General features: G+C 41.8%; 1 protein-coding gene across 2 annotated transcripts in view; it reads right to left on the bottom strand.

Moving 5' to 3' along the window:
• Positions 1 to 27370, bottom strand: part of LOC109905333 (mediator of RNA polymerase II transcription subunit 12) — a 93823-nt gene that overhangs the window by 42660 nt on the left and 23793 nt on the right. For both annotated transcript variants that reach the window (XM_020502639.2, XM_031790313.1), the window contains exons 23-26: positions 24733 to 24853; positions 18358 to 18468; positions 18122 to 18235; positions 14118 to 14269 (exon numbers count right to left, since the gene is read on the bottom strand). In XM_020502639.2, coding sequence (XP_020358228.1) covers positions 14118 to 14269; positions 18122 to 18235; positions 18358 to 18468; positions 24733 to 24853 — 498 coding nt within the window. The remainder of the gene's footprint in view (positions 1 to 14117; positions 14270 to 18121; positions 18236 to 18357; positions 18469 to 24732; positions 24854 to 27370) is intronic.

Raw genomic sequence — 27370 nt, forward strand, 5'->3', positions numbered from 1 at the left:
GAATGAGTAAGCGTGTCCAAACTTTTGACTGGCACTGTTTATACATATATACAGTGCATTCGGAAAATATTCTGACCATTGACTTTTTCAACATTGTTAAGTTACAGCCTTATTCTAAAATTGATTTAAAAATCATCCACAATGGCGGAGCACGTGATGCCGCGGAGCTGAGCAGACGTTGACATACCGAGCTCTTCAAAGTTATTCTATTTTTACCTAAATAACAACGTTCAAACAATATTGTAACATCGGCTGATAAATTGTCAAGTACTTACCTTCCCAAAGAGCCATGGACCTCCGACCGAGAGGCAAGAAGGACGACCAAAACGTTGTTGATTCCCAAGATAACGATAACGCTACAGCTAGCAAGATTAGCATTAGCCCTCATAACTCAGACGACAGTTCCAGACTGTTGCCCTCAGCAGCCTCTTGCGAGCCTGCCGCCATGCTGGCTACTCTCCTCCGGGAAATTCAGGATGGTAACAGAGGTCTTTCTATGAAAATGTATAAGAAATCGTCTGAACTCCATTCTTCCATTGACGACCTGAAATCCTCCATGAATGATCTCCTTTTGAGAACGACTGAGGCAGAGTTGCGCATTAGCACAGTTGAAGATACCGTCGCTAGACATGACCAGGTCTTGATACAACTGCAAAAGGACAATGCCTACCTCAAAAACAAGGTAGATCAGATGGAGAACCAGAGTAGACGTAGTAACATCCGTGTGGTGGGATTGAAAGAGGACAGCGAGGGCAGTGACCCGGTCCGTTTCTTCACTCAATGGATCCCGGAGGTCCTAGGCATAATCAACTTCACCAAGCCGCTGGAAATCGAACGCGCCCACAGAACATCAGCGCCAAAACAACGGCCAGATGAGCCCCCACGAGCCGCTCTGATCAGGTTCCTCCGTTTCCAAGACAGAGAGAAGATATTGCAACTCGCAAGAGCCAAAGGGGACATCACCATCGATGGAAAGAGGGTCGGCCTTTTCCTAGATATGAGCGCGGATCTCGCCAGATGTCGCAAGCAGTTCAGACCTGCCGCCAAAGCACTGAAGGGGAAGAACATCACCGGCTACCTCATCCACCCTGCGAGGATAAAAGTGCAATACAAAGGCCGAAGCCATCTCTTCAACACACCAGGAGAAGTGCACACTTTTCTCAAAGAACTGAGCAACGTCTGAGCCAGGACAGTCTCTCTGGGGGATAAAATGCAGGTTGTTTGTTTTCTCTTATCTTACTGAACTGCTGGTATCTCCCGGTCACTATAATTGATTTGTACATTTTCAACTAACCGTATCTTTCCGGGGTGAGTTCTATTACATTTACAGGAGAGTATATTTTGGTTTAGTCCATATCTACTGGGCGAAGCAATAAGTGGGCTTAGGCCCACTGCTTTCCCCCTCATTTATGTTAATCTTTCGAAAAGAGACTCAAAGCAGCCCTTACCGTGGGCAGTAAATATTCAGCCATAAATATCTATTCACAACGTTTGTTTTCAACTTAGAGAGCTCGCAGGTTTTAGTTTACGCCAAGGTTTAGCTAGTAAGAGCAAGATGAAAAGCGAGCAGCAACGTATCTCTACAAGTGTATTCATGTTAGATTGTTGGGATTGTTGTTTTAGTCTGACAATCGGGGTGGGTGGGATTTTTATTATTTTTTTCTTCCTTTTTTCTATGTTTATTGTTTCCTTCCTAAAGAGACATAGGTCACTTATGTGCTCAAACCAAAGTAGAAACATTTCCTAATTATCTGCATATGATAGATTTCTATTCAGTTACATATTTGAAACCCAACCTATGCCTAATCCACTAAAATATGTCACATTCAACGTAAAAGGTCTTAACAGCCTGATTAAAAGGAAAATAGTCTATACACATACCTTAAGAAATTAAAGGCTGACATTGTGTTTTTACAAGAAACACATCTTTACAGCCAGTGAACACAAGAAATTGAAGAGGGAATGGGTAGGACAAGTTTTTGCATCCTCTTAACTCCAAAGCAAGAGGAACTGCAATTTTGATAAGTAGACACATCCCCTTCTGCGTCAACAACACCATCTCTGATCCCTCTTGGACCCTATTGAATATTTATGCTCCTAACTTCGATGACCATATGTTTATTCAGAATGTCTTCCTTCAGGTCGCTCAAGCACCAGGCTACTGGTTGGAGGAGATTACATTTTTTGCTTAGATACAGTTCTTGATAGGTCTTCTGATAAACCCTCACTTCTTATCAAAGCCGGCAAGCTCACCATGTCATTCATGAAAGATCTCAATTTACTAGATATCTGGAGACAGTTGCACCCACAGGATAGGGACTACTCTTTTTATTCACACCCACACAAGACACACACACGCAAAGATAACTTTTTACTTTCGACATAACTGTTTCATAGAGTGTTAGATGTCGAGTATCTCCCCAGATTGCTTAGTGACCATTCTCCTCTGGTATTATCAATCTCCATTCCTACCAAGGTAAATGGAGCATATAGATGGAGACTAAATTCTACACTCCTAAAGCAACCTGAATTTTGTGCATTCATCAAAGAGCAGATCAATATTTTTACTTTGACAAACAAACCTTCTGCTCCTGACAGCTTCATTCTTTGGGACACATTGAAGGCCTATCTGAGGGGATAGATTATTTCCTATACTAAAGGGCTGAAGAGAAAACACCGTGCGGAACTGAGTGCCCTTGAATCTAAAATCTCTGAGCTAGAGAAAACCTACCAAAGAGGCCCGACTAAAGATCTATACAGGCTTTTGGTAAATAAAAAACGTAAATATAATATTCTGAACACATATCAAGCTGAGAGGGCCATCACGAGCTTGGAGAGAAAGCTCAAAGTATTGGCATGGCAACTGAAAGCAGAGGAAAGTAAGAGGACAATTAATGCCATAGAAACTCTTACTAATGAGATATCTTTCGACCCTACTGAAATTAATAATACCTTTAAGAAATACTATGAAGACCTCTACACTTCCCAATCAAGCGATGATCTATCAGAGATCGACTCCTTTCTCAACCTCCCATGCCCGTCAGGGGAAGACAGCGAGCGCCTGAGTGAACACTTCTCAGTTCCTGAATTGTTGGAGGCCATTAAATCCTTACCTTCTAATAAATCTCCCGGGGAGGATGGCTTCCAGAGTTCTATAAAGAATTTAGGGAGATGTTGGTCCCCTACCTTATGGAGGTACTTAAAAAAGCCAGAGAAGACAACTGCTTTCCAGAGTCCTTCTCTCAAGCAGTGATTACTGTAATCCACAAGAAAGGGAAAACTTTTGTTTAAGGTGTGTCTTAGTAACATCTTGAGGAAGTTAGAGTTAAGTTTGCAGAGAGTAATATTAGCCCTGCTCGGTTGTAGTGAAGAATAGCATCGTACTGAGAGTAGCTGCCATTTTATGTCGATTGTGAATGAACATGTGTTGTTAATAAGATATTTTGCTGTGTTATTTGTATAATGGTTTTTCTGTTGTTTTGTAATGTGTTACTTTTGTAAAATGATTGAACTAAGGTTTGACAATGGTCCCCCTCCCTCATGGTTGAACATTGAAAAGCTTGAGGTAAATGATTGACACTGGGCAGAATTGTTTTACAAATGGGACAGAAAATCTATAAAAACCATCACAGACAACCCTTTAATCATACATTCTGTCCTGGCATGGTGCAAACTGCATGAGCTGTTCGGACGAGAGGGATTCCTTTCCCCTAAAATCCCTTTATGGAACAATAGATTGATCCCTATGTTTTTCCAGAATAGTAACTTTAGACCATGGTCTGATAAGGGGATCACTCTTCTGGAACATTGTTACGAGGAGGGAGTTCTTATGTCTTTTGATCAGCTGAAACAGAAATACCACTTGCCTAACAGGGACTTCTTTAGCTACCTACAACTACGAAACTTTATTAGGGTGACTCAAGGGACAATGGAACCATAATTTGCAAATAAATTCATTAAAAATCCTACAATGTGTTTTCTGGATTTTTTTTCTCATTTTGTCTGTCATAGTTGAAGTAACTTGGATAACTTATTTGTATTGCTTTTAATCTTTTTAAATGAATTTATCTTATTAACACTTTGTTCTAGCTAGCTATTTGTGTAGGTAGCTATCAAGTAAACGCGAGAGGTAAACCTTTGTGTTTAATATGGATATTTTATATAATAAGTTTCCACAACGATTTGAAACGGGAGGTAGTACCTGACATTCTGCAGGAAGAACAGTAATAAGTAATAACATATGTTATTCAGTATTTCAGCCTTGCGAAAGTATTCGGCCCCCTTGAACTTTGCGACCTTTTGCCACATTTCAGGCTACAAACATAAAGATATAAAACTGTATTTTTTTGTGAAGAATCAACAACAAGTGGGACACAATCATGAAGTGGAACGACATTTATGCAAAATTATTCAGCCCCTTTACTTTCAGTGCAGCAAACTCTCTCCAGAAGTTCAGTGAGGATCTCTGAATGATCCAATGTTGACCTAAATGACTAATGATGATAAATACAATCCACCTGTGTGTAATCAAGTCTCCGTATAAATGCACCTGCACTGTGATAGTCTCAGAGGTCCGTTAAAAGCGCAGAGAGCATCATGAAGAACAAGGAACACACCAGGCAGGTCCGAGATACTGTTGTGAAGAAGTTTAAAGCCGGATTTGGATACAAAAAGATTTCCCAAGCTTTAAACATCCCAAGGAGCACTGTGCAAGCGATAATATTGAAATGGAAGGAGTATCAGACCACTGCAAATCTACCAAGACCTGGCCGTCCCTCTAAACTTTCAGCTCATACAAGGAGAAGACTGATCAGAGATGCAGCCAAGAGGCCCATGATCACTCTGGATGAACTGCAGAGATCTACAGCTGAGGTGGGAGACTCTGTCCATAGGACAACAATCAGTCGTATATTGCACAAATCTGGCCTTTTATGGAAGAGTGGCAAGAAGAAAGCCATTTCTTAAAGATATGCATAAAAAGTGTTGTTTAAAGTTTGCCACAAGCCACCTGGGAGAGACACCAAACATGTGGAAGAAGGTGCTCTGGTCAGATGAAACCAAAATTGAACTTTTTGGCAACAATGCAAAACGTTATGTTTGGCGTAAAAGCAACACAGCTCATCAACCCTGAACACACCATCCCCACTGTCAAACATGGTGGTGGCAGCATCATGGTTTGGGCCTGCTTTTCTTCAGCAGGGACAGGGAAGATGGTTAAAATTGATGGGAAGATGGATGGAGCCAAATACAGGACCATTCTGGAAGAAAACCTGATGGAGTCTGCAAAAGACCTGAGACTGGGACGGAGATTTGTCTTCCAACAAGACAATGATCCAAAACATAAAGCAAAATCTACAATGGAATGGTTCAAAAATAAACATATCCAGGTGTTAGAATGGCCAAGTCAAAGTCCAGACCTGAATCCAATTGAGAATCTGTGGAAAGAACTGAAAACTGCTGTTCACAAATGCTCTCCATCCAACCTCACTGAGCTCGAGCTGTTTTGCAAGGAGGAATGGGAAAAAATGTCAGTCTCTCGATGTGCAAAACTGATAGAGACATACCCCAAGCGACTTACAGCTGTAATCGCAGCAAAAGGTGGTGCTACAAAGTATTAACTTAAGGGGGCTGAATAATTTTGCACGCCCAATTTTTCAGTTTTTGATTTGTTAAAAAAGTATGAAATATCCAATAAATGTCGTTCCACTTCATGATTGTGTCCCACTTGTTGTTGATTCTTCACAAAAAAATACAGTTTTATATCTTTATGTTTGTAGCCTGAAATGTGGCAAAAGGTCGCAAAGTTCAAGGGGGCCGAATACTTTCGCAAGGCACTGTATGTATGTATGTAATATATATATATATATATATAATTTTTTTGCCATATCCCTATAATACTTAGAGAAGATCTAATGTCAAGTGTTAATGAAGTGTTGTGGTTGCAAGGTCACATCTAAAGTTTTTTATTTTGGGGTGTTGCTATAGGCCACCAAGTGCGAACAGCCAGTATGTAAATACTGTGGGTGAAATGCTTGATAGTGTATGTGATGTAAACAGAGGTCTACTTTCTTGGAGACCTGAATGTTGACTGGTTTTCATCAAGCTGTCCACTCAAGAGGAATTTTCTAACTGTAATCAGTGGCTGGAATCTGGTTCAGGTTATTAATCAACCTGCCAGGGTGTTTAAAAACACGACAGGAACAAGATCATCGATCACATTTTTACTAATAGTCTAGAACTTTGATCTAAAGCTGTATCCCCGTACCCATTGGATGCAGTAATCACAATATAGTGGCTACATCCAGGAAAGCCAAAGTTCCAAAAGCTGGGGCTAAAATAGTTTAAGAGATTATACAAAAGATTTTGCTGTGACTTGTGGAGGATGATAAAAAATATTTGTTGTTCTGATGTGAATAATAAGGAGCATCCAGATGCTGCACTTGTTGAATTTACGGAATTGCTTCGTCCAATTATTGATAATCATGCACCTGTTAAGAAACTGACTGTTAGAACTGTTAAGGCTACATGGATTGATGAGGAATTGAAAAACTGTATGGTTGAAAGAGATGGGGCAGAAGGATTGGCTAATAAGTCTGGCTGCACATCTGACTGGCTGGCTTACTGCAAATTGAGAAATGATGTGACTAAACTCAACAAAAAGAAGACATTGTATTATAAAGACAAAATCAATGATATAAACGAATGATGGTAAAAAAACGAGCACCTTAAATGAAATTATGGTAATAAAGACAAATTGAACTCCATCTCTCATCAAATCAGATGTCTTATTCATCATAAAACCATTTGATGTTGCCAATTACTTTAATGGGGCGGCAGTGTAGCCTAGTGGTTAGAGCATTGGACTAGTAACCGAAAGGTTGCAAGTTCAAATCCCCGAGCTGACAAGGTACAAAATCTGTCGTTCTGCCCTTGAACAGGCAGTTAACCCACTGTTCCTAGGCCGTCATTGAAAATAAGAATTTGTTCTTAACTGACTTGCCTAGTAAAATAAAGGTAAAAAAAAAAAAAAAAAAAAAAATGATTATTTCATTGGCAAAGTGGGCAAACATAAGCAAGAAATGCCAACAACGCACAGTGAGCCATCGTATTTATACATAAAAAAATTATAATAATGAAAGAAAAGCATTGCAAGTTAGAATTTTGTCAATTTAGTATGGGAGAGGTGAAATTATTATTGTTAACGATCAATAATGACAAACTCCTGGCATTGACAACTTAGATGGAAAGCTACTGAGGATGGTAGCTGACCTCATAGCCACACCTGTCTGTCATATCTTTAATCTGAGTCTAGAGCAGTCCTTCTCAAATAGTGGGGCGCGCCCCCCTGGGGGGGCTCGGAGCGATGCCAGGGGGGGCGGGGCGCGTGTGACCCCGGGGAACAAGCTTTTTTTTGCCACAGAGAGTAGTTTTTTTTTGCACCGAACAAGAGCACACAGCAGGAGATATGAGGTGCAGATAACAAACCCTTAACAGACACCATGGAAAAATATTTAACAGGGATGAAAAGAAAGGCGGAGAGAGACGGAGATAATGAGACAAACGTAAGTCTCCCGAAAGCTAAGACGAGGAAATATAACGAAGCGTATGTAGCGCTTGGCTTCACTGTGACTACGGTGGGAGGCGAGGAAAGACCGGTATGTTTACTGTGTCTAAAAATGTTGGCAGCGGACTTGCATGAAGCCAAATAATTTAAGGCGTCACTTACACCCCAATCACGCTGATAAGCCGCTTTAGTTTTTTCAGCGAAAACGTGCCGAATATTGCCAACAATCGTCCCGCTTTGTGAATGCTACTTCAGTAAACCAGCGAGCACTGTTAGCATCATATAAGGTGGCGTACCAAATTGCTCAGTGCAAAACCCCCACTCCAATGCAGAGGAGCTGATACTGCCTGCAGCATTAGACATGGTCTCTGTCATGCTGGATGACGCAAGTGCTGCAAAAATAAAAACTATCCCTCTGTCCAATGACACTGTCGCCAGACGTATAAATTACATTGCAAACGATCTTAAAGAACAGCTGGTAGATAAACTCAAAGACAAATGCTTTGCCTTACTGTTCGATGAAGCAACTGACCGCAACAAAGACTGTTTGTTTATCTCTTATGTACGTTTTGACATGACACTCCCTGTGTGAGGATCTACTTTTTTGTAAATATGTCAGAGACAGAGCCACAGCTGAAGAGCTATTCAAATTGCTGGACTGCTTCCTTTACTGAGAATGGGCTAAAGTGGGAGAACTGCTTTGGTGTTTGCAGTGATGGTGCACAGACCATGGCAGGGATGAGAAAAGGACTTTGGGCACTCATCAAGAAGGCCTCACCTAATGCTGAGTGGACACACTGTTATACACAGAGAAGCACTAGCGTCAAGGCACCTTTCCTTTAAGTGAGGTTATGACGAGCAGGAGCACAAGTATGACCTCGCAGAAAATAATTTGTGATGAGAACTTCCTGGCAAAACTGGCCTACCTGAGTGACATATTTGGAAAGCTAAATTAACTAAATCTATAGCTTCAAGGGAAAGATAAACACCTCCCTCAGGTCACAGACAAGATCAGCTCTTTCACTCGAAAGCTTGATGTGGGGCAGGCGACTTGATGAAGGAAATACTGATTCATTCGAGAACCTGCATGAATTTGTTGACACTACTGACTATGATGCCACCTCAGTGATTCCATATATTAAGGAGCATATTTCATCACTGATGGGATTCTTTAAAAAGTACTTCCCTGAAAACAGTTCCCATTATGACTGGGTGAGAGATCCTTTCAATGCACCAGCTCCAACTGGTTTCAGCTCTGCAGAGGAGGACCAGTTCATTGATATGACGTCTGACTCCACATTGAGACTGAGGTTCACATCACAGACACAGTGAATTCTGGCTGAGTGTAGAGAGGCAGTATCCACTCTTAGGGCAGAGGGCCATGGGCATTCTTCTTCCTTTTGTCAACATCTTATCTTTGTGAGACTGGCTTCTCTGCTGTTGCTGCACTGAAGACCAAGTACAGGTCCCGGCTAAACATTGAGCAGGAGCTGAGAGTTGCAGTATCATGCTTCAAACCCCACTTCGAAAAGCTGTGCTCTGCAAAACGTGCTCATTGTAGCCATTAATCCTGACTTCGTTTTGATTTTTAAAAATCAGCACAAATTGTTTTATTCATTTTTGTTTTATAGGTCAAATTGTTTCATATATTGTGCTCCTGAGTTAATGTTGCTGATCAATTTGAATGTATTATTATTTATTGATTATATTTTATTTTTCAGTTATCAAATGGTCAAAAAAAAAAATGTTTAAATAAGAATAGATTTTTTTAAATGTTAATTTCAGGCAAATTGATGCACTTTAAGTCTTTTCTGTTCCAGACAACAAAAAAAGTTAATTAATAAAGTTATTCTTTGTTGTAAGTTGATCTATATTTCTTTTTTGTCTTCTTTTTTTTTCTTTAATGTTAATAAGGATACAATGTTATGCAGGGGCGTAACAGAAAATAATTGAGAAGCACTGGCCTTAGAGGAAGGTGTTTGTCCTCAGGCCTGGAGGGAAGCCAAAGCAATTCCGTTACCCGAGAGTGGTAAAGTGGCCCTTACTGGTTCTAAAAGCAGACCTATCAGCTTGTTGCCACCTCTTAGCAAATTGTTGGAAAAAATACAACGCTATTTCTCTGAAAAACAAATTAACAGACTTTCAGCACGCTTACAGAGGTCACTCAACATGTACTGCACCAAAACAAATGACTGATGATTGGTTGAAAGAAATTGATAAGAAGATTGTGGAAGCTGTGCTGTTAGATTTCAGTACAGCCATTGATATTATTGACCATAAACTGATGTTGAAAAAAACTTGTGCTGTGGCTTTTCAACCTCTGCCATATCGTGGATTCAGAGCAATCTGTCTAATAATAGAACTCAAAAAGGTTTTCTTTAATGGAAGCTTCTCTAATGTCAAACGTGTAAAGAGCTGAGGAGAGACTGCATCACTTATTTTTATAAAGAAACATTAATGTGTTGAAAATCCCAAATTGTTTGCATAGTCAACTTATACACAGCTCTGACACACTTACCCCACCAGACATGCCACCAGGGGTCTTTTCACAGTCCTCAAATCCAAAATAGGGATGAAACGTTTACCGGTTTCACGATAAACCATGGTAAAAATCCCGACAGTTAGTATTACCGTTACAAATCTTAATTACCTATAAAACCGTGTTTGATTACCATGGTTTGAAAAACTCCCAGTAAATACTGTCAAGCATCAACCAAAGCTAGCAACAGGCTGACACAGGTGCAGCATGCAATGTGGGTTTTGCTTTGTGTGAAAACATGGCGGAAGGCAGTGACAGCGCTCAAGAGATTTTTCAACCTTCTAAGAGGACCAAATCTGAAGTGTGGTCATATTTTGAGTTTTACAAGAGTGCTGAAGGAAACTTAATCAAAGATGGTCACCCTGTCTGTAGAACATGCGAAAGGGGGCAACACTTCCAATCTCGAGTCATCTTCGTGACCACCACCCACTACTTTATAGCGAATGCAAGGTAAGCTAACTTTTAGCTCAATGCATATTGTGGGGACTTCGGAAATTGGGGAAAATGTCATGGTTTATGTGTCTAACTTGCTAATAGCTTGTCAATAATCTAAACTGAAGCTTTCACCGTTACCTACGCTTGGAAAAAACTGTTGGTGCTGTATGCGTTGTGTGTCTGCAGACTCTATTCGCCCATTGCACACGATAACACGTTATGTAGTTTAGTCACCCAACTAACATATTTTGTTAATTTAAAACCCGGCAGATGTCGACATGGTTGTAAAAGTGTTCCAACAGGAGAAACACTATATACAAGACTCCTGTCAATTGTTGGGCTCATTGCAATTACTATCACCGTCTTCTCAACCTTTCTAGTGTCGGGGGCAGAATCCTGAATTTCCACCTGTCTGACGTGCCCAAAGTAAACTGCCTGTTACTCAGGCCCAGAAGCTAGGATAATGCATATAAAATGGTAGAATTGACTACCTGAGGATTAATTAGAAATGTCGATTGACTTGTTTGGACTAACTTCACGGGGAACTTCTGGGACTTCTTTGTCTGCATGTTGAACGGGTGTATTACTGAACTCAATGATGCCTTCTAAACTGACCTTTTGGGATATAAAGAAGGACTTTATCGAACAAAACGACCATTCATTGTGCAGCTGGGACCCTTGGGAATGCAAACAGAGGAAGACCTTCAAAAAGGTAAGTGATTTATTTTTTTGCTATTTATGATTTTGTGACGCCTGTGCTGGTTTGAAAACATGTTGTTGTGGGGCGCTGTCCTCAGATAATCGAATGCTATGCTTTCGCCATAAAGCCTATTGTAAACCGGCCAACGCGGTTCGATTACCAATATTCTAAGCTAAAGAATCATGTATGACACTTGTATTTTCATGAATATTTAATATTACTATTTTGAATTTGACGTGCTCCGATTTCACTGGATGTTGTCGAATTTGATCCCTCTTCACGCTAAGAGGACTCATTTGTATTTATGTAAATTGTGCATGGGGTCATTGCATATACTCAAAAGCAACACAGAAGATAGACTGTGTGTGTGGTGAGTGGTGAGAGAGGGAATAATAATTATAATGTAACGACACCAATAATAATAATATATTTGCTATTCCCTTGTTTACAGAGTGGGTGTGCAGCAGGCAAACCCAGTGGTCCCTCATCTACAGTTGTGACACAGACACTCGAGCAAGCATTTTAAAAAAGGCAGGCTGCTTATGCACCCACATCAAAAAATGCTCAAGACTTCACTGCAGCCCTTTTCATATTAGATTGAAAAGGACATGATGCCATGGGTGCTTTGGCCATAATTTGAACCTGGCCATCTCAAAGACTCAGAGAGTTGACACAGCAGTCAAGGCCTGCCATCATCTGGTCCAAGGTTTCTCACGGAGCAGGAAGAGAAGGAGAGAACTTAGAAAAAATCTAGCTGCCCTCAACATGCCACAGAATGCTCTGATCCATGATGTGGTGACCCGATGGGGGATCTACACACACAATGCTTGAGCGTTTTCTCAGCCAACAGCAGCCAGTCTGTGCGACACTGGCTGGAGAACGAGGAACATGGCACCTGATGCCCAAGGATGCCGACATATAAGTGTCATGGAGCAAATGTGCCAGCTCCTTAAACCTCTGAGACAAGTGCATCTGTAAACTTGCTCAGAGACACGAGTGACACTGTCAGCCATCAAGCCTGTCCTGGACCACATCACCCGTGATGTTCTGGTGGAAAAGGATACAGATCCATCCCTGACCAAAGAGATGAAAAGGGAGAAGTGAGAGAAGGCCTTAACAACAGATAAACAGAGAAGGCAAAGAGAGTCATGCACATGGCATGTTTCATTGACCCCCGCTTCAAAAGGAGCTTTTTAGATGAGCCTGAGGCGGTAAAAGTTGACACTGACAGCTGTGTCTAGGAGGCCTTGAAGCTGGCAGCTGGACAAGTCAGGGAAGAACCACAAAGCACCAGCAGCAGCTCCACCACCAGCATCCCCACAGCGGAATCGGAGGGGAAAGGCCTGGCTGGGTTGCTGAGAAAGATCACCTCTGTTGCCTTGAGGTAAAGAGGGTCAGATTCCGACCACCCGAGAAGAAAGAGTGAAAGAAGAGATCAAGGTCTGCCAGTCTCTGCCACCCATTCCAGCAGAAGAGGATCCACTGGTGTGGTGGAAGGGCCATGCATCAGAGCTGCCTCAACTTGCCAGTGTTGCCAGGGAAGCTTTTTTTCAACCCAGCATGCTAGCAGAGCGAGCGTTCAGTGCCAGCGGGCACATTGTCTCCCGTCGCAGATCACTACTTAAACCGGACAAAGTAATTATGATGACATTTTTACTTTTCAATCTCAAGTGAACAAAGATGCATACATACAGGATGTTAGGCCAGCAGCAACTTATTTCTTTATGAAGGTGAGAACGGACATAATCAGTGCTGTTCATTTGATTTGTTTCCATTTTGTGTGTTGTTATTTTAATGTCAACACCTGCACATTGGATGTGTTTACATATAGTTGTATTGTTCTTACATGCACATTGCTTTACTTGTGTTGCTTTTATATGCACATTTGATTTGCTTACTTAAGGTTGTGTTCATTAAAACCTGCACTACGGAAACTTCTCTCAAAGCCACATGGTGCCATCTTTAATGTTATTATTTTTATGTTTATGCACACAAAAAGTGCATAGTGCTGCTAACTTTATTTGTTGTTTGTTGGTTTTGTATATAAGCCTTGGTGAAATGATTTCCGTTTGTGTATCAGTACATTTCCAGCACATTTTAACAATACCGTGATCATTTGTCACTATAATCGGGATATGAAATTTTCATACCGTTTCATCTCTAATCCAAAACAAATTCAAGAAAGCATACAGTGCCATATAGAGCCATTATTGCATGGAACTCCGTTCCATCTCATATTGCTCAAATAAACAGCAAACTTGGTTTCAAAAAACAGATAAAGCAACACCTCACGACACAACGCCTCTCCCATATTTGACCTAGTTTCTGTATGTATTGATGTGTAGGCTGCGTGTGCCTTCTCTGTCCTTGGGCTGTTCTTGTCTATTAATGTTCTGTATTGTAATTTTTCATGTTTTGTTTGGACCCCAGGAAAAGTAGCTGTTGCTTTTGGAACAGCTAATGGGGATCCTTACAAAATACTAAATGTCAGGGGAATTTAGTGAAACAATTTTGCTATTTTCACATCAGGGGAATTTAGCTTTAGCAGTAGCTAATGGGGTCCTAATAAAATACTAAGACTGATTCACTCCAAGTCCTAACTGAGCTGCAAGTGCATTGTCATTACCCGAAATGGAGTAATAAATTCAGTCAACTCAGGATTTAAACAGTTGGTTTTCAATTAGGAAATGTTTCACTTCAGTTTACTTTCTGGATTGACTGAAATAAAACTAAACAAATGAAATGGACTCCACACCTAGAAATGACTTGCATTCGGAAATATGCAGCTTCTGGTGTGTGAGGGAAACGGAAGAGAGAAAATATAGGAAGTCCCAAAAATTTGACCCTGGTGTGAAATGTCTCCTTTCACATGTTCTCACCTGTTGGCAGATGCTCTTCAGCACATACTTGGCGTACATGTCTAGGCTGGCCGTCTCTATAGAGACTGTGTGGCCGCCCGACTTCTTGGAACCTATGTCGTCGTCGAGGCCGGCGGTGTGAGAAAATCCCGAGCCCTTCAGTTCTGCATCGCCTGGAGCGCGATGGAGAGAAAATGTTACAAAAGAAAGATAGAAATTCAAGGTTCTGTGGTCTTACTGGTGACCAGTTGTAAGAGATAGACATTTAAGTGAAACTGACAGTGTTTTAAATACATCGCAGATATGAAACAGACAATCACAATCATCATAATCTACCATTCCAGTGTTTTACTTGCTATATTGTATTTACTTTGCCACCATGGCCTTTTTTTGCCTTTACCTCCCTTATCTCACCTCATTTGCTCACATCGTATATAGACTTGTTTATACTGTATTATTGACTGTGTGTTTGTTTTACTCCATGTGTAACTCTGTGTCGTTGTGTGTCGAACTGCTTTGCTTCATCTTGGCCAGGTCGCAATTGTAAATGAGAACTTGTTCTCAACTTGCCTACCTGGTTAAATAAAGGTGAAATAAATAAATAAAATAATATCAGTACAAAATATCAAATTCCCAGTATATGCTTCAAAACCAACTTTATATGAGCTTTTTAAAAACATGCTCTATTTGACTCAAAATGCCATGTCGTACAGAAAGGCATCGTTGGCAGAATAGATGGATGCAGTTCAACGCATGATTAATATGGTCACCAATACATTTCTTGTTAGTCAAAAAAAAAGATTGCTTTCAGGTTGTAAATTACAGCAGTCAGTCATGTGGCTAATAGGCGAGCACACGTGTCAAACACAAGGCCCACATGTCAAATAGGACACAAAAGCAAGTATAAATGAGACATTTGAGTCATCTACTTCATGGAATTACAGCCTGAAGTGATCGCGTCGGTAAATTCAACTTAAATTGCGCCTCCGAGTCCCCCATTTACAGAGCACAGTGAAGGGAAAATACACAGACAAATGCCACAGTCCTAGCTTGGCTACTAAAATGTTGCAGTCTGGGTTCAGGTTTTAAAGCTAGACAATGAATAACCCAAAAAATAAAACCTGCAACAAAACATGCAAAGGAGAATTACAACAACATTTGAGCAGTAGCCTAGGCTGGCTACTCAACTACAATATATTCTGAGTGCACCATACAGCAATGCTGCAGTCAACCTCACCGGTGATTCATGCAGTGCAAAAAAATGTAAATTCTACAGCTATATTTTTGTTATTTGTAGTTATTAAAATACATTTTTGATTTGGGTCGTGAAATGTTATCTGCAAGCATAGCAGGAAAGGCTGGAAAAATATTTATGTCTTATTTCGTTTTAATATGTTAAAATGCTATATACAACGCATTTTTCCACATTTTGTTACAGCCTTATTCTAAAATTGATTAAATTGTTTTGTCTCAATCTACACATAATAACCCATAATGAAAAAGCTAAAAGTTTTGTGTGTGTGTGTGCAAACGTATAAAATACACAAAACTGAAATATTGAATTTACATACAGTACCAGTCAAACGTTTGGACACACATACTCATTCAAGGCTTTTCTTTATTTAGACTATTTTCTACATTGTAGAATGCCAAGAGTGTGCAAAGCTGTCATCAAGGCAAAGGGTGGCTACTTTGAAGAATTTCAAATATATTTAGATTCGTTTAACATTTTCTTGGTTACTACATCATTCCATGTGTCATTTCATAGTTTTAATGTCTTCACTATTATTCTACAATGTGGAAAATAGTAAAAAGAAAAGAAAAACCTTGGAATGAATAGGTGCCGAAACTTCGACTGGTACGTCTAAGTATTCAGAACCTTTACTCAGTACTTTGTGAAAGCGCCTTTGGCAGGGATTACAGCCTTGAGTCTTCTTGGGTATGACGATACAAGCTTGACACACCTGCATTCAGGGAGTTTCTCCCATTCTTCTCTGCAGATCCACTCAAGCTCTGTCAGTTTGGATGAGGAGCATCACTGAACAGCTATTTTCAGGTCTCTCCAGAGATGTTCGATCTGGTTCAAGTCTGGGCTACTCAAGGACATTCTGAAACTTGTCCTGAAGCCTCTCCTGCGTTGTCTTGGCTGAGTGCTTAGGGTCGTTGTCCTGTCTGAGGTCCTTAGCGCTCTGGAGAAGGTTTTCATCAAGGATCTCTCTGTACTTTGCTCTGTTCAACTTTCTCTCGATCCTGGCTAGTCTCCCAGTCCCTGCCGCTGGAAAAATCCCCCCCAGCATTATGTTGCCACCATCATGCTTCACCGTAGGGATGGTGCCATGTTTCCTCCAGACGTGATGCTTGGCATTCAGGCCAAAGTTCGACCTATGCCGACAATCCTTTCTCGGAGTTCTACGGACAACCTCTTCGACCTTATGGCTTGGTTTTTGCTCTGACATGCACGGTCAGCTGTGGGACCTTATAAAGACAGGAGTGTGCCTTTCCAAATCATGTTCAATCAATTGAATTTACCACAGGTGGACCTCAAGTTGTAGAAACATCTCAAGGATGGTTAATGGAAATAAGGTATTTCTGTTGCAACAATTTCTAAAACCCTGTTTTCAATTTGTCATTATGGGGTATGGTGTATAGATTGATGAGAAAAAAAGAAAAAAAAAGAACTTTAGAATAAGGCTGGACCATAAATGAAATGTGGAATAAGTCAAGGGGTCTGAATACTATCCGAATGCACTGTACAGCAGCCTATGTACATAGCTGAACATTATAAAATGGGCCTCTTTTTTCAAATGAAACAATGGCCAGTTTGGTTCGCAATTGCACATTTTTCATGTAAAAACAAATAGTCTATGTCTGGCCCACGAATTCAGTTCTCTCAATGTGGCCTGTGCGCTGATTGAGTTTGACACCCCTGGGTTAGCATATCTATTTATGTAGCTAGCTGTTTATTTAGCAAGTTAAAAACACAGACCCTAACATTAGCTCTCTAGCTAGCTAGCTGCTGGGAGGATGTCATGTCACTGGAGGAGTGGCTGACTTTTCCCCCTCATATCGCTTTTCGGTACAGCTAGAGGTAATTAGCAAACAAGAACTGTGAATCGCTTTGCGAGTTAGCTATTCTGAACTTAAACGACTTAGACAGTTAGCATATGCTGCTATCTATCAAATGTTTTTGGCATCTATGAAATGAGCGGGCAGGCAGGCAAGCTGCAGTAGGACGAGTATGCAACTATTCCCCCTCGTTTATCAGTGCAATTTTGACTGCTAACTAGCTGAAAAAGTTTGAGAGGGTTTATCTAATGTTCCTTTGTTAAATTTTAGCTCATGATTTTGTTGTTTTTGATGTGCATAACAGAGGGAGAAAGAGCCTACCTTTTCATGGTTTTTTGATCAATAGGACTGTAAAGTTTGCAAATGTAAGAGGACTCCCGTGGTGTTTACATATTTCCAGAAATCCATTCAGGTGTATTTTGTGGCTTTTGGTGAATGCGTTCTAATGATCTAAAGTCGCGCTGTTGTTACTGCCTGTAAACACATAGTACAGGTCAAAGTGAATGATGGCAGGACCGTGTGGGAAATGGCTTATTTGCATATAGGCCAACTGTAGCTCTGATTGGCTATGGCGCACTGGTCTGAGTAGACTCCAGTCCTGGACAAGACAGTTTTATTTACTGCAGTGTCTATTAATTGTCCAAATGCATGGACGTTTTTCCACTCTATATAGCTATAGAATTTTAACAAATGCCTTACTTTACATCATTCCCAAACATTCTATGAATTTATGAAAATGAAAATTTTATAGATATCTATGTGCACGCTTGTGAGAAAGTGAAAGTCATATTCTTCCTGGGTATGTATAAAAATTGTTTTAATACGAATTCATGTTGCTAAAACGCTGTCAGTTCCACTTTAATAACTATAAATAAATCAACCTATTCACATTCAATTGTCAAATTGGACTCATACGCAACTTTAAGGACAAAATAATAGCATAATACTGAGTGTATTACCCAGCATAAAGACAGCCTTTAGGACTGCAAAGACAGCTCCGACCACTATGCTGTTCTGCGAGGCAGCCAGAAGGTGGCGATCACACGACGACCGGATCCCAACAGAAGATTTATCTGCAAAATATAAAATCATTAACAATTTCATTAAATTAAAAACATATTAATTAATGGCATCACTCAATTAAAATAATATAAGATGTGGGATTACACTTGGAATTAGTTTGTTTTGTGAGTACCTGACTTGGCTCCATCCTGGGGGCAGGGGTTGCGCTGCGGGGTCTTGAAAAGGTGCAGCAGAATCCTGCAGGTCAGACGGGCTCCGGGCTCAGAGTCCTGCTCACTGCAGGCTGGGAGGAGACACACACAGAGAGAGGTAGGTTAAAGGGTCACACAGACAGCCACACACAACCACAACAACGAATTTGAAGGGGAATGAAGCTGCTTTAGCAAAGTGTGACAACCCTCGTACTATCTGCCAAATTCTTTCTCTCTGCTCTTGTTTTCCTTAATATGATGTCAGTGGGCGGAGCTGGGAGGGTTGTCTGTGAAATAGGACACCTGGGCTCGGGTGTGTCCCGGGGATAAATACACCTACACACAAAAAAACTGTCTGCGTGGAGTCTCTTCAATGTATGTGAGGCGTCTGTTTCTCAAACTAGACACTAATGTATTGTCCTCTTGCTCAGTTGTGCACCGGGGCCTCCCACTCCTCTTTCTATTCTGGTTAGGGCCAGTTTTCGCTGTTCTGTGACGGGAGTAGTACACAGCGTTGTACGAGATCTTCAGTTTCTTGGCAATTTCTCGCATCGAATAGCCTTCATTTCTCAGAACAAGAATAGACTGACGAGTTTCAGAAGAAAGTTATTTTTTTCTGGCCATTTTGAGCCTGTAATAGAACCCAAAAAATGCTGATGCCCCAGATACTCAACTAGTCTAAAAAAAGGCCAGTTTTCAGTTGTGCTAACATAATTGCTAATGATCAATTAGCCTTTTAAATGTATAAACTTGGATTAGCAAACACAACGTGCCATTGGAACACAGGAGTGATGGTTGCTGATGATGGGCCTCTGTACTCCTATGTAGATATTGAATTTTTTTAATAAAAATCTGCCGTTTCCAGGTTCAATAGTCATTTACAACATTAACAATGTCTACACTGTATTTCTGATCAATTTTATGTTATTTTAAAAATGGACCAAAAAAATTGCTTTTCTTTCAAAAACAAGGACATTTCTAAGTGACACCAAACTTTTGAGCGGCTAGTGTATGTACTAAACAGCTGTTGAAGATAGCTAAGCACTACCAGTTTGAAATTAGTGATAAACCCCCCAAAAATTGTAAGGTTAATATTGAAGGCCAATCTAATGTAGAGTTGTATACGCGTAGTTACCACTGGGGCAGCCTCTGCAGAGTACTCGCCACCTCCCCAGCGCCTCCCCATTTCACTCTGTTAGCCCTAGTAGTCGTTCTTTCGAACAGCAGAAAGAACTGCTTCTGTTACAGCCAGAGCATGATCGTGGTACGCATGATAAGGAATTGGAATTTAAACAGGAATAGGAACGTGCTAAAATCAAGCTGCAACCAGCACAGCTAGACTTCTTTAGGGATGGAAAGCTGTCGGGGGAGGGTTTGCTTAGGGAAGGTGACCCTGATTTACCTAGGGGTCGCTCCTCTCTCGGCCGTGCCCCGGACACATTTTATATTGTTGGATACTTACGTCTGTTGCCAACATTTTATGAAAAGGACCCGGATGTTATTTTCATTGTTTGAGTGAGTTGCTGACGCTAAGAGTTAGCCTGATTCTGATCACACTTTAATGTTTATAGTGTGTTAACTGGTAAAGCGCAGGAAGCATATTCAGCTCTTTGTGTAGCTGACAGTGTCAGCTATGCTAAGGTTATAATGGCTGTTTTACAGATTTACGAATTGCTTACTGAGGTTTACCACCAACAATTTAGAACTTTAAAAAGGGCTGATAAAGACTCATGTTGCATCTGCACAAGAGTTATCTTCACAGTTTAATCGCATTCCGCCTCTGTGGTTAAGAGTTTCCAGAGGTTGTGTGATCTGATTATGCTAGAGCAATTTAAGGACACAATCCCGGATCGAACAGCCACGTACATTAACGCACACACAGTGAAGATAGTCTCTGAAGCTGCGGTTTAGTCGGACGAGTAAGTTTTGACACGCAAAAGTAGCATTGAGGAGTCCCGTATTTGGTGTGAGTGGGGGCGTCCCGAGAGATTTGGGTCTCGCCCACCGAGACACTCTGGTTCACGGGCAGAGCTTCATTCATCTAGGGTTGAGCCTGGTTCCCATGGTAAAGCTGACTGCAGTCAAGAATGTCACTGTCAGTGTTCAGGTCATTGGAAAAATGTCCTGTTCTCAGGGCTAAGTGTAAATTCAGTACTTGCGCTAACGTTAAACCTAAGCCTACGGCGTTGGCGTCGCCTGTCCCACATCCGTTCAGTCAGTCTCATGCCCAGGTGCATGTGGAAGACCCAATTGACCCAGATTATTTATCTTTCATGAGAGGGTTTTGTGTGTCTGTTAGGAAGTAACGACCCAGTGCCAGTGAAGATCCTGAGGGACACCGGTGCCTTTGAGTTGTTTGTGATAGAGTCTATGTTACCCTTCTCTGCTGAGTGGAGGTGATATGGTCCTTGACTAGTCTCTCAGAGCACTTCATGATGACGGAAGTGAGTGCTACGGGGCGATAATCATTTAGCTCATTTACCATTGTTCCTGTTCCCAAGAAAGTGAAGGTAACTGAGCTAAATGACTATGGCCCCGTAGCACTCAATTCGGTCATCATGAAGTGCTTTGAGAGACGAGTCAAGGACCATATCACCTCCACCCTACCTGACACCCTAGACCCACTCCAATTTGCTTACCACCCCAATAGGTCCACAGACGACGCAATCGCAATCACACTGCACACTGCCCTAAACCATCTGGTTTAGGGCAGTGTGTAAGAATTCTGTTCATCAACTACATCTCAGCATTTAACACCATAGTACCCTCCAAACTCGTCAATAGTGTGTAAGAATTCTGTTCATCAACTACATCTCAGCATTTAACACCATAGTACCCTCCAAACTCGTCAATAAGCTCGAGACCGCCCTGTGCAACTGGGTCCTGGACTTCCTGACGGGCCGCCCCCCAGGTGGTGAGGGTGGGAAACAACATCTCCGCCCGCTGATCCTCAACACTGGGGCCCCACAAGGGTGCGTTCTCAGCCCTCTCCTGTACTCCCTGTTCACCCATGACTGCGTGGCCATGCACGCCTCCAACTCAATCATCAAGTTTGCAGACGACACTACAGTGGTAGGCTTGATTACCAACAACGACGAGACGGCCTACAGGGAGGAGGTGAGGGCCCTCGTAGTGTGGTGTCAGGAAAATAACCTCATACTCAATGTCAACAAAACAAAGGAGATGATCATGGACTTCAGGAAACAGCAGAGGAAGCAGTTCCTTGGCGTACACATCACAGACAAACTGAAATGGTCCACCCACACAGACAGTGTGGTGAAGAAGGCGCAGCAGCGCCTATTCAACCTCAGGAGGCTGAAGAAATTCGGCTTGTCACCAAAAACACTCAGACTTTTACAGATGCACAATCGAGAGTATCCTGTCGGGCTGTATCACCGCCTGGTACGGCAACTGCTCCGCCCACAACCATAAGGCTCTCCAGAGGGTAGTGAGGTCTGCACAACGCATCACCAGGTGCAAACTACCTGCCCTCCAGGACAACTACACCACCCGATGTCACAGGAAGGCCAAAAAGATCATCAAGGACAACAACCACTGAGCCACTGCCTGTTCACCCCGCTATCATCCAGAAGGCGAGGTAAGTACAGGTGCATCAAAGCGGGGACCGAGAGACTGAAAAACAGCTTCTATCTATAAACAGCCATCACTAACATTGAGTGGCTGCTGTCAGCATACAGACTCAATCTCTAGCCACTTTAATATTGATTTTTTATAAATGTATCACTAGCCACTTTAAACAATGCCACTTTATATAATGTTTACATACCCTACATTACTCATCTCATATGTATATACTGTTCTCTCTACCATCTACTGCATCTTGCCTATGCCGGTCGGCCATTGCTCATTCATATATTTTTATGTACATATTCATTGCTTTACACTTGTGTGTATATAAGTTAGTTGTTGTGAAATTGTTAGGTTAGATTACTTGTTAGATATTACTGCATGGTCGGAACTAGAAGCACAAGCATTTCGCTACACTTGCATTAACATCTGCTAACCATGTGTATGTCACAAATCAAATTTGATTCGAGTCTGATTCGGGGAATATTGACGTTGGGGATACTGATATTGACGTTGGGGATGCTGACCCCATCCGTCAGGGGTTCTACCAAATTTCGTCAGAGAAACGTAGTTGTCTGGATGTTGATATCAGGTACATGCTGGATAATGATATTGCAGAGCCTTTCTCAAGCTGGGCTTTTCCCTGTATCTTGGTCAGTAAACCAGATGGGACAAAGATTTTGTACGGACCACCGTAAGGTAAACAGTGTCACAAAGTCAGATTCATTTCCCCGGATGGAGGACTGCATTGATCAGGTTGGAGCAGCGAAGTTAGTGAGCAAGTTTTACTTGTTAATAAAGGGATATTGGCAGGTGCCAATTATGCATAGGACACACAATCTCTGACTTTATTACACCCTTCCGTCTGTACTCTTATTCGGTTATGAGTTTTGGCCTGCGTAACACACCTGCCACTTTTCAGTGCCTTATCAATAGGGTTGTCTCCGGTCTCGTCGGGTGTGCTGTTTATCTGGACGACGTAGTGGTTTATGCAGATGCTGGTGGACACGCGTTCTAATGCGCGTTGTCCGCGAGTGTTGTGACATATGCGTGTCACTCACGTGATCTGACACTGTTCATTTACTGTTGTCCTGTTGCTCCTGTCATCAGTCCCTGTTGTCCTCCTTTTGAAAAAAGTGTCATGCTTAAAAAGGTAGCTTCCTGTGCACACTGGTTGCTGAGGTCTGTGGAGGACGAGATTGGCTGGGGCAGCTTTAACCAGGGCAGCATGTTTGTTTTAGAATATTTAAAAACAATAGTTTTTTGGTTGGTGTGGTGTTCCAGGGTCCTTTGTGGTCCCCAGTTTTAGGGGGGGAGACCAAAAAGTTGGACCCGGATGGGGACCCGGACCCTGAATGGACCCAAGAACAATCAGACCCAGACACGAAAACAAATCGACCTAGACAGTCCTATACTCAGCTGGCCCCTCCACCAAATTTGTGTTAAATGCACTACAACAAAGCTTTCTTAGTGTCTAACAAGCTTTCTCTACCCTTAAACTTGTTCTGAACATCTCCAAAACAAAGGTCATGTGGTTTGGTAAGAAGAATGCCCCTCCTCCCACAGGTGTTATTACTACCTCTGAGGGTTTAGAGTTTGAGGTAATAACCTCATACAAGTACTTGGGAGTATGGCTAGACGGTGCACTGTCCTTCTCTCAGCACATATCAAAGCTGCAGGCTAAAATTAAATCTAGGCTTGGTTTCCTCTATCGTAATCGTTCCTCCTCTTTCACCCCAGCTGCCAAACTAACCCTGATTCAGATGACCATCCTACCCATGCTAGATTACGGAGACAATTTACAGATTGGCAGGTAAGGGTGCTCTCTCGAACGGCTAGATGTTCTTTACCATTTGGCCATCAGAATTGCCACCAATGCTCCTTATAGGACACATCACTGCACTCTATACTCCTCTGTAAACTGGTCATCTCTGTATACCTGTCGCAAGACCCACTGGTTGGTGCTTATTTATAAAACCCTCTTAGGCCTAATTCTCCCCTATCTGATATATCTACTGCAGCCCTCATCCTCAACATACAACAACTGTTCTGCCAGTCACATGCACACACATCCCTGGGTCGCTCCTCTTTTCAGTTCGCTGCAGCTAGTGACTGGAACAAGCTGCAACAAACACTCAAACTCGACAGTTTTATGTCAATCATGGACACTCTTACTGACAGTTGTGGCTGCTTTGTGTGATGTATTGTTGTCTCTACCTTCTTGCCCTTTGTGCTGTTGTCTGTGCCCAATAATGTTTGTACCATGTTTTGACAACTTCACAGGGGACTTTGAAAACAAGCTGAATGAGGCCTTGTCCTCTGAGTGAGAGGCAGCCTTGATTGGCCACCACAGACAGACACACACACTGTGCAGAGTGGGATCAAACACACTGTGGCGTTTACCTCCTGCTCAGACAGAAAAGACAAAAGTAATGCATTATGGAGATGGGAGTATCTTCAAAGCATAGAGAGGCAGGCAGGCAGACAGGGTGTCTGTGTACTGTAAACTCATTTATACCGAGATGGCAGAGAGTTCAGGCTAGATTAAATAGAAGAGACTGGGATCTAAGAATAAGGCCTGGGTGGTGTTCCTTAGGGCATGCAACGAAAACGCTTCAAAGCATTTAGCAACGGAAAACGAAAATGAACGTTCCTTATTAGACCGAGTACAGGTAGTCAGTCCATCCCTATTTCACGGATTTCTTTTGTTTGGTGCCTCAGGAACAGGACCCTGGCATTGGGTCTGGGGGTGAAAGACGGGCTCTTACCAGCGTTGAGGAGGGAAGGGATGGCTACGCAGCGGACCAGGTCCTCCAGGAGAAGACACTGACGGGCAATGAGGATGGCTACGAAGGTGGCCAGGGAGTCATGGAAGGAGAGATCGCTGACCTGAGAGAACAGAGAGAAGGAAACAGAGAAGGAAATGTTCAAATTTGAAGTGGACTGCTAATTACTCAACACGTATTGGTGTCGAGAGAAAGAGATGCTGGAATGTTACTGTGTGTGTTCCACTCTAATCGTGCCTCTCAGAGCCGGAGGAGCATTCAGCGGGTCGGACACGAGGGGCTCCTAACAATCACGGATTACAAAAACAAAGCCAGCCATGTCGCGGACACCAATGCTGCCCTACCGGACAAGTTAAACACCTTTTTCTCACGGTTTGAGCACCACAATGACTAAGCAGCCAAGGAGAGCCCCAGAGGACAACGAGGGTTACATGGGTCTTTTTATAAACTAGGGTACTAGTGAGAATGTCCTATGCTGGAAAATATATTACAGCTGGTGATAAGTCATTGCTAATAATCTGCCAAAAGTTTTCATGTAATTACATTAAGATATAGCTACAACGCAGCTATCGGAAAGTATTCAGACCCCTTGACTTTTCCCACATTTTGTTAAATTACAGCCTTATTTTAAAATTGATAATTGTTTTTTTCCCCTCAATCTACACACAATACCCCTTAATAACAAAGCAAAAACAGTTTTTTAGGAATGTTTACAAATGCATAAAAAAAATGAAAACCTGAAATCTCACATTTATATCAGTATTCAGACTTTGTTGAAGGACCTTTGGCAGCGAGTACAGCCTCAAGTTCTCTTGGGTATGACGCTACAAGCTTGGCACACTTGTATTTGGGGAGATTCTCCCATTTTTCTCTGCAGATCCTTTCATCCTCTGTCTGGTTGGATGGGGAGCATAGCTGCACAGCTATTTTCAGGTCTCTCCTGAGATGTTCGATAGTTTTCCTCAAGGATCTCTGTACTTTGCTCCGCTCATATTTCCCCTCGATCCTGACTAGTCTCCCAGTCCCTGCCGCTGAAAAACATTCCCACAGCATGATGCTGCCGATACCATGTTTCACCGGTGGGATGGTGCCATGTTTCCTCCAGACATTCGGTTTGCCTTCTGGCCAAAGAGTTCGTTGGTTTCATCAGACCAGAGAATCTTGTTTCTCATGGTCAGAGTCCTTTAGATGCCTTTTGGCAAATGCCATTCGGGCTGTCATGTGCCTTTTCCTGAGGAGTGGCTTTCGTCTGGCCACTCTACCATAAAGGCCTGATTGGTGGAGTGCTGCAGAGATGGTTGTCCTTCTGGAAGGTCCTCCCATCTCCACAGAGGAACTCTGGAGCTCTGTCAGAGTGACCATCAGATCTTAGTCAACTCCCTGACCAAGGTCCATCTTGCTGGATTGCTCAGTTTTGCCGGGCGGCCAGCTCTTGGAAGAGTCTTGGTGGTTCCAAACTTCTTCCATTTAAGAATGATGGAGGCCACTGTGTTCTTGGGGATTTTCAATGCTGCAGAAATGTTTTGGTACCTTTCCCAGATCTGTGCCTCGAAACAATCCTGTCTCGGAGCTGTATGGACAATTCCTTTAACCTCATGGCTTGGTTTTTGCTCTGACATGCAGTGTCAACTGTGGGACCTTATATAGATATGACCAATCAATTGAAAGATCAATGGAAACAGGATGCACCCAAGCTCAATTTCAGATGTTTCATAGCAAATGGTCTAAATATAAAATAAATATTTTTTCCAAATTTGCAAACAAATGTTTTTGCTTTGTCATTATGGGGTACTGTGTATAGATTGAGGATTTTATTTAATCCATTTTAGAATAAGGCTGTAATGAAACATGTAAAAAAATATATATTAAAAAAGGGGTCTGAATACTTTCCGAATGCAATAAAATTCATAGGTAAATCAACTCATGTTTAACCCTTTCTCATGGTTGGTGTCTTGACAGATTTGTTTAAAATCGTGTCACATAATACATTACTTTTCTGTTCTTGTATTTATGGCAGTGTTAAGTAGCTGTAATATCATGTTTTAAGCACTAATTAGTTAAGAATCCTGGATCTAGCTTTCAGTCAAATTTTTGTATAGAGATCTAAGAAATTCAGTGTAACTACGTAACATTTGTCATCTCCTTATGTCAGCATTTCCCAAACTCGGTCCTCCAAGGTCAAAGCTTGATGATTAGTTGATTATTTGAATCAGCTGTGTTGTGCAAAAATCTAAACGTAAATCCAGGGTCCCGAGTACAGTGTTTGGGGAAACCCTGCCTTATGGGCACACAAATACAACATTATGTACAGTATGCGAATGCAAAATCTAATGCTTCTAACTGAAAGAGTCACCTTGATACTTAAAACCTAAATCAATACTGTCATTAACGTGGTTCTTCAATAATTATGCATAATACTTGTTGGATGCGCATTTGGTGTCTGATTAGTTAGGAAGGAATTTTTATAATTGACAGTCAAATGATGAACAGCTGTTGTGATAGCGCATGTGTCGCAACAGCCCAAGTGCTGGATAAAAGGTGTTTGCGAGGAATGTCCAGAATAAAAAAAAATCTCATTCCTCACGCTGGTGAAGACAGTTGTGCCTGGATCTAATATCCC

The sequence above is a fragment of the Oncorhynchus kisutch genome, linkage group LG15 (genome assembly GCF_002021735.2).
Source record: "Oncorhynchus kisutch isolate 150728-3 linkage group LG15, Okis_V2, whole genome shotgun sequence".
Lineage (NCBI taxonomy): Eukaryota > Metazoa > Chordata > Actinopteri > Salmoniformes > Salmonidae > Oncorhynchus > Oncorhynchus kisutch.